The sequence below is a fragment of the Ascaphus truei genome, chromosome 9 (genome assembly GCF_040206685.1).
Source record: "Ascaphus truei isolate aAscTru1 chromosome 9, aAscTru1.hap1, whole genome shotgun sequence".
In the NCBI taxonomy this organism is placed as follows: Eukaryota; Metazoa; Chordata; class Amphibia; order Anura; family Ascaphidae; genus Ascaphus; species Ascaphus truei.
Genome location: NC_134491.1, coordinates 38,200,447 through 38,207,946, shown reverse-complemented (window position 1 = coordinate 38,207,946; position 7,500 = coordinate 38,200,447). Strand labels below are relative to the sequence as shown.

Below are 7,500 nucleotides of genomic sequence, written 5' to 3'. Positions count from 1 at the left end.
TCAGTCCGTGAGTGAGTGTGTCCGTCAGTCCGTGAGTGTGTCCGTCAGTCCGTGAGTGTGTCCGTCAGTCCGTGAGTGTGTCCGTCAGTCCGTGAGTGTGTCCGTCAGTCCGTGAGTGTGTCCGTCAGTCCGTGAGTGTGTCCGTCAGTCCGTGAGTGTGTCCGTCAGTCCGTGAGTGTGTCCGTCAGTCCGTGAGTGTGTCCGTCAGTCCGTGAGTGTGTCCGTCAGTCCGTGAGTGTGTCCGTCAGTCCGTGAGTGTGTCCGTCAGTCCGTGAGTGTGTCCGTCAGTCCGTGAGCGTGTCCGTCAGTCCGTGAGCGTGTCCGTCAGTCCGTGAGCGTGTCCGTCAGTCCGTGAGCGTGTCCGTCAGTCCGTGAGCGTGTCCGTCAGTCCGTGAGCGTGTCCGTCAGTCCGTGAGCGTGTCCGTCAGTCCGTGAGTGTGTCAGTGAGTGAGTGTGTCAGTGAGTGAGTGTGTCAGTGAGTGAGTGTGTGTGTCAGTCAGTGAGTGTTTCAGTCAGTGAGTGTGTGTGTGTCAGTCAGTGAGAGTGTGTGTGTGTCAGTGAGTGTGTGGGTGTGTGTGTCAGTCAGTGAGTGTGTGTGTCAGTCAGTGAGTGTGTGTGTCAGTCAGTGAGTGTGTGTGTCAGTCAGTGAGTGTGTGTGTCAGTCAGTGTACTTATGTGTGGGCTTCCTCCCTTCTCTCCTCACGCCCTCCCCACCCTTTTCCTGTCGTCGTCAGCGGTCGTTCCCCCTCCCCCACGCGGAGCTGTGTCGGCGGCGGGTGGGGAGGTGAGGCGCTGCTGAGAAACGGTGTGGTGGGGGAGAGGCGGGGACAGGCGGCTGGAGGCGGTTCCTCCCCCCCCCCCGCACGGAGCTGTGTGGGCGGCGACACTACCCGCATGCTGCTGCTGGCCGGGGTTCGGGTGAGCCTGGTGGATTCCCTGGGGGGAGCCGGCGGGGAGATGAGCTGGGTAAAGAGGACAGTGTGGTGTGTGTGTGTGAGTTGGGGGAGGCCGAGGGGGAAGATGAGCTGCGGGTGAGGAGAAGAGATTGGCAGTTGGGTGACGTCAGAGCCACGCAGGCCAATGAGGTGTGCAGGGCGGGGCAGGGATAAGGACCAATCTGATTGGCCAGAGGCTGAGGACCAATCCACATCTAGCACCAACATCACAAAATTCAAATATATATATAGACTAGCTGATATACCCGGCGTTGCACGGGATGTAAATCCGTAATAGGTAGTATTAGTTATAAATAGGGGAAAAATAGGTTGACTATTTGGTGGAAAGGTTGTATAATGATGTTGAAAAGAAACATACAAGAAAATGTTATACGATGTTTCAAAATGGTTTATTGTAAACACACCACAGTACAATGTGTACAATGTATATTTTGCTGACATAAGTGATGTAAAAATGTGAGGTGGGGGTCCCGCTAGGGTGTGAGGTGGCGGGTGTCTGGCAAGTGCGGGCGGCGGCTGGTCAGTGATGTCGGTGCGTAGGGTGGGTGTGAGGCGGGAGGCGCCAGGTGGGTGGTGAATGGGTGCGGCGGCTGGTCAGTGATGTCGGTGCGTAGGGGTGAGAGGCGGCGGGTGTGTCGAGTGTGGCGGGTGGGCGAGAGGCGACAGGTGTCTGTTGAGTGCGGGCGGCGGCTGTGTGGTGCGCAGGGGTGTGAGGCAGCGGGCGTGCGGATGGTTGAAAGGCAGAGGCGGGGGGGGTGAAAGAGAGGGTCAAAATACAGGGCCGGGGGGGACCAAAGGCCAGGTGCGGGGGGGTGAAAGGCATGGGGGGGTGAAAGGCATGGGGGGAGGGGGAGGCTGAACGATGCCGGGGAGAGGGGGCTGAGCGATGCCGGTGGGGTTGGGCTGAGCGATGCCGGGGGTGGGGGGGCTTTGGGAAGAGGGGTGTCTGAGCAATTCTTTTTTCTATAAAAAGGGGTACTCAGACCTATAGATCTATTAGATCTTTTTCTTGTATTGTATGTCTTTATTTATATAGCGCCATTAATGTACATAGCGCTTCACAGCAGTAATACATGTGGTAATCCAATAAATAACAGATAATATAAATAACAGATCATGGGAATAAGTGCTTTAGACATTAAGGAAGAGGAGTCCCTGCTCCGAGGAGCTTACAGTCTAATTGGTAGGTAGGGAGAACATACAGAGACAGTAGGAGGGAGTTCTGGTAAGTGCATCTGCAGGGGGCCAAGCTTTATGTGCCATGTGTTCAGAATAGTCACAGTGCTATTCATATGCTTCTTTAAGCAAGTGCGTCTTCAGGTGGGTCTTAAAGGTGGATAGAGAGGGTGCTAGTCGGGTACTGAGGGGAAGGGCATTCCAGAGGTGAGGGGCAGTCAATGAAAAAGGTTTAAGGCGGGAGAGGGCTTTAGATACAAAGGGGGTAGAAAGAAGACATCCTTGAGAAGAACGCAAGAGTCTGGATGGTGCATAACGAGAAATTAGGGCTGAGATGTAAGGAGGGGCAGAAGAGTGTAAAGCTTTAAAAGTGAGGAGAAGAATGGAGTGTGAGATGCGGGATTTGATCGGAAGCCAGGAGAGGGATTTCATGAGGGGAGATGCTGAGACAGATCTAGGAAAGAATAGAGTGATTCTGGCAGCAGCGTTTAGGATAGATTGTAGGGGAGACAGGTGAGAGGCAGGAAGGCCGGACAGCAGGAGGTTACAGTAATCAAGACGGGAGAGAATGAGGGCCTGAGTCAGAGTTTTAGCAGTCGAGCAACAGAGGAAAGGGCGTATCTTTGTTATATTGCGGAGGAAAAAGCGACAGGTTTTAGAAATGTTTTGAATGTGAGGGGCAAATGTGAGAGAGGAGTCGAGTGTGACCCCAAGGCAGCGTGCTTGGGCTACTGGGGGAATGATCGTAGTTTCAACAGTAATGTGGAAGGAGGTAATAGGGCCAGGTTTGGGAGGAAGTGTGAGGAGCTCTGTTTTAGCCATGTTGAGTTTAAGGCGGCGGAGGGCCATCCAGGATGATATAGCAGAGAGACATTCAGAAACTTTGGTTTGTACAGCAGGTGTAAGGTCGGGTGTTGAGAAATATATTTGTGTGTCGTCAGCATAGAGGTGATAATTAAACCCAAAAGATGTTATTAGGTCACCTAGAGAGTGTATACAGAGAAAAGAGAAGAGGTCCCAGGACAGAGCCCTGGGGTACCCCCACAGAGAGATCAAGAGAGGAGGAGGAGGTATTAGCAGAAGAGACACTGAAAGTACGATGGGAGAGGTTGGATGAGATCTTTGAGTGTTATATGTTTTCATGATTTGACATATAAAAGATTATTTTGTGATTAATTAAGTCTTTGCATTTTCTCTTCTAGCGCCCCTTTTGTGTTTATATGTTTATATGTTTTTAACTCTTATTGGAACAGTGATGGAGAATGAAAACGGGGTCACAGCTAAAATAATGATTATTGCTCTGCCAAGATGCAGTGCCTCTATTTAACGCTCTTATAGTTATCTGCCCACTATAGATCCTTACCCAATACTGAATTTTTAGCAGATTCGACAGTCATCAACAGCTTCCTTGGGACCCAAAGGAATAGTTCTTCTGCCTGAAAAGAAAAACTAAGTTTTATATTCACACTTTTGCACTTATTCACACAGAATTATCCAAGTTGGCAAACAAAATTAAAGTACAAAATCAAAATAGAAGGCAGTAAATATTAGTGCCATTTTTAGGGTATTTCCCAAAAATTATAGCCAAGTCAATCCAACATGTACAGGTTTTGCTATATTACCCCTCTAGCCATCAGTTGAATTATCCCTATTGAGGGGAAAAACACCTTTGCTGTTGATATTACTTATAGGTTTGAATGCAGTTGGAATTGGCAACAGATCAAATCCACAAAGTAAGTATTGGTGAACAAATACTTAGTATTCTCGTGTTCTTAAAAGACCCCAACAAAAAGGTCTTACAATAAATAGGTATATAAATATCTACATAAATGGGTGTTGGAGATATCTTCAAATCTAAGGAATATTGTGGAAACATTTCTAATTTCACGTTGCAAATGTTGATGCACAAGTAAAATTGTGTATGTATGTATATATATATGTGTATATATATGCAGTGTTCGACAATCCTATACATTTACACGCTCGGGGCGAGTGGATTTAACCTCCGGGCGAGTAAATATTGGCCCAAGCAGCACACGTGTTTGTTTTTTTAAATTTTCCCTGCTCGCGCTGAATTTTCCCTGCTCGCGTTGCCTGAAAAAAACAAAAAACCTCCCCCTACCTGACAGCTGATGGTGCGCGCTACCAGGCTCTATATGAGCCCGCCCCCAACGAACGGCCATTTTTTCTGGCTGGAGATCTATTGGAGGGCAAGTACTCTTCAATCCTCCATCCAGCGGCCCCTTTGCTCCTTCCCTGCCTCCTGCAGTTCCCCCTTACTCCCCGCTTCCCCCCCCCGATACCCGCTGGTGGCTGGAGATGGTAGTGAGGGTGTTCCCCCTTCTCTCCCCGGTCCCTGCTTACCCCGGCTTCCCGCGCGGGGCGGAGGTGTTTCCCCCCCGGCTTCCCGCGCTACTTCCTGCTTCCCCCGATCCCCGCGCGGGGCGGGAGATGGTAGCGGGGGTGTTCCCCACTTACCTCCTTGGTCTCCACCTCCCCACGGTACCGTGGCTGTCCGCGCAGGACGGGAGATGGGCGGGAGATGGTCGTGGGGGGGGGGGGGGGGGGGCGAGCGGGGCAGTGGTGGTGGTGCTCGGTCGCGCGTCCTTTCCTCTTCTTCCCCGTGTGTATGTGCATGCGCATGAGAGTGTGTGTGCGCATGCATGGGAGAGAGAGTGTGTGTGTGTGCGTATGGGTGTGTGTGTGCGTGTGTGGGAGAGAGAGTGAGTGTAGGATACCAGAAGTGATGGGTGATTTGTCGAACAGTGTGTGTGTGTGTGTGTGTGTGTGTGTATGTATATATATATATAATCAAAAAATAAATAGATGATACCGTTCTGTGGCTAACGAAATGCTTTTATTTGTGCGAGCTTTCGAGATACACTGATCTCTTCTTCCGGCGATGTTACAATGAATGAAGCAAAAGGTATACTTAAAAACAATGTCTCTTGGAATGTTATCTGTGCTGTTCCTTCCCCCGGTGTGGATGTGTTTTATGGCTAGAGGTGCCAAAAGGTTACTGAAAGCAAGTGAAGAAAGAGTGTGTATGTGTATCAGTGTGAATAAAAATGAGTGGAGAGCCCACAGTATATACAGTGCTTTACACAAGGTGTGTGTGGAGTGGGAGTGGATATAAATGGTGTGGGTGGGTGTGGAAATGTGAGTTTGTAGCACAACTAAAAGTGTGTGTGGATACTTAGTGGCCCTTATTGGTGAAGAAGTCAGACCATCTGATGAAACGTGTAGGGAAGGTGTGCAGTGTATCTTCCTAGACACTCGCTTCAGAACTGCTTAGATAATATACCGATCCGGTATTAACTACCATCTATGTGACGTCATCCGCTGGTGTGCCGAATCTACCATCCCTGGTGGGAACCAAAAAATCATCGTTGGTGTTGTACCCTGGGAGAGATCATTGCGGAGTGCCTATGACGTTAGTTCCTGCAGGCGGTGAGCAACAAAGGCAGCATTGGATCCAGTGGTGTCACGGACTTATCACAGCAGCGAAGCGGTGTTTCCTGGTCCTAGGAGCATGAGTATATCTCATAACATGCTTTTATTTGTTCTATGTTTGTGAGTTCATTTTTATTGAGATTTTTGGGAATTAAATATATCAAATTTGCACAGTAATGCACTAGGATTTGGCGCTTCTTTTTCTTCTATTTTTTCTATGCAGGTGGAGAGGGAGGTCGTTGTACCCTTTTAAAGAAGCTGCCTGTTTTTCGGGGGGGGGTGTTCCTTCCCCCTCTTGTCCCCAGCGCTCCCTTGGTTGCCGGGAGATTAGCGCGGGAGTGTTCCCTCTCGGGTGGTAGTGGAGGCTGGTCCTTCCCCCTCTGATCCCCGGCGCAGCTGCTCGCCCGGGGCGGGGAGTGTTCCTCCCTCCCCCCTGGTTTCCGGCGCTCCTTCAGCTGCTCGCCCAGGGCGGGGAGTGGTCCTTCCCCCTCTGGTCCCCGGCACTCCTTCAGCTGCTCGCCCGGGGCGGGGTGTGGTCCTTCCCCCTCTGGTCCCCGGCACTCCTTCAGCTGCTCGCCCGGGGCGGGGTGTGGTCCTTCCCCCTCTGGTCCCCGGCACTCCTTCAGCTGCTCGCCCGGGGCGGGGTGTTCCTTCCCCCTCAGGTCCCCGGCGCTCCCTTGGTTGCCGGGAGATTGGCGCGGGGGTGTTCGCTCTCGGGTGGTAGCGGGGGCTGGTCCATCCCCCTCTGGTTCCCGGCGCTCTCTCGGTTGCCCGCGCGTGGCGGGAGCTTGGCGCGGGGGAGAGAGGGGGGGGAATGGTGCAGTAGTGGTGCGTGTTGTCGCGGCTGGCTGGCGCCTGGTGCTTTTGGCTTGCTCGCCGACTTTTCCTAGCTTCTTCCGTGTGTGTGTGTGTGTGTGTGTGTGTGTGTGTGTGTGTGTGTGTGTGTGTGTGTGTGTGTGTGTGTGTGGGGGGGGGGGGGAGAGAGAGGGGGAGAGTATATGGGAGAGAGGGGGAGAGTATATGGGAGAGAGGGGGAGAGTATATGGGAGAGAGGGGGAGAGTATATGGGAGAGAGTGAGAGTATATGGGAGTGTATATGGGAGAGAGGGAGAGTAGGAGAGTATATGGGAGAGAGGGAGAGTAGGAGAGTATATGGGAGAGAGGGAGAGTGGGAGAGTATATGGGAGAGTGAGAGAGAATATGGGAGAGAGTATATGAGGGAGAGAGTATATGGGGGGGAGAGAGAGAGTATATGAGAGATAGAGAGAGTATATGGGAGAGAGAGAGAGAGAGAGAGAGAGAGAGAGAGAGAGAGAGAGAGAGAGTATATGGGAGAGAGAGAGAGAGAGAGAGAGTATATGGGAGAGAGAGAGTATATGGGAGAGAGAGAGAGAGAGTATATGGGAGAGAGAGAGAGAGTATATGGGGGAGAGAGAGAGTATAGGGGGGCGAGAGAGTATATGGGGGAGAGAGAGTATATGGGGGAGAGAGAGTATATGGGGGAGAGAGAGTATATGGAAGGGAGAGAGTATATGGAAGGGAGAGAGTATATGGAAGGGAGAGAGTATATGGAAGGGAGAGAGTATATGGGAGAGAGAGAGTATATGGGAGAGAGAGGGAGAGGGAGTATATGGGAGAGAGGGAGTATATGGGAGAGAGAGAGAGAGAGTATATGAGAGAGAGAGAGAGTATATGGGAGAGAGAGAGAGTATATGGGAGAGAGAGAGAGTATATGGGAGAGAGAGAGAGAGAGAGAGAGTATATGGAAGGGAGAGAGTATATGGGAGAGAGAGAGTATATGGGAGAGAGAGGGAGAGGGAGTATATGGGAGAGAGGGAGTATATGGGAGAGAGGGAGTATATGGGAGAGAGGGAGTATATGGGAGAGAGGGAGTATATGGGAGAGAGGGAGTATA

General features: G+C 51.3%; 1 protein-coding gene across 3 annotated transcripts in view; it reads right to left on the bottom strand.

Annotated features, from left to right (window-relative positions):
* SETD3 (SET domain containing 3, actin N3(tau)-histidine methyltransferase) overlaps positions 1-7,500 on the bottom strand; it is a 124,960-nt gene that overhangs the window by 93,038 nt on the left and 24,422 nt on the right. For all 3 annotated transcript variants that reach the window (XM_075614394.1, XM_075614397.1, XM_075614396.1), the window contains exon 5: positions 3,496-3,568. In XM_075614394.1, the coding sequence (XP_075470509.1) occupies positions 3,496-3,568 (73 nt within the window). The remainder of the gene's footprint in view (positions 1-3,495; positions 3,569-7,500) is intronic.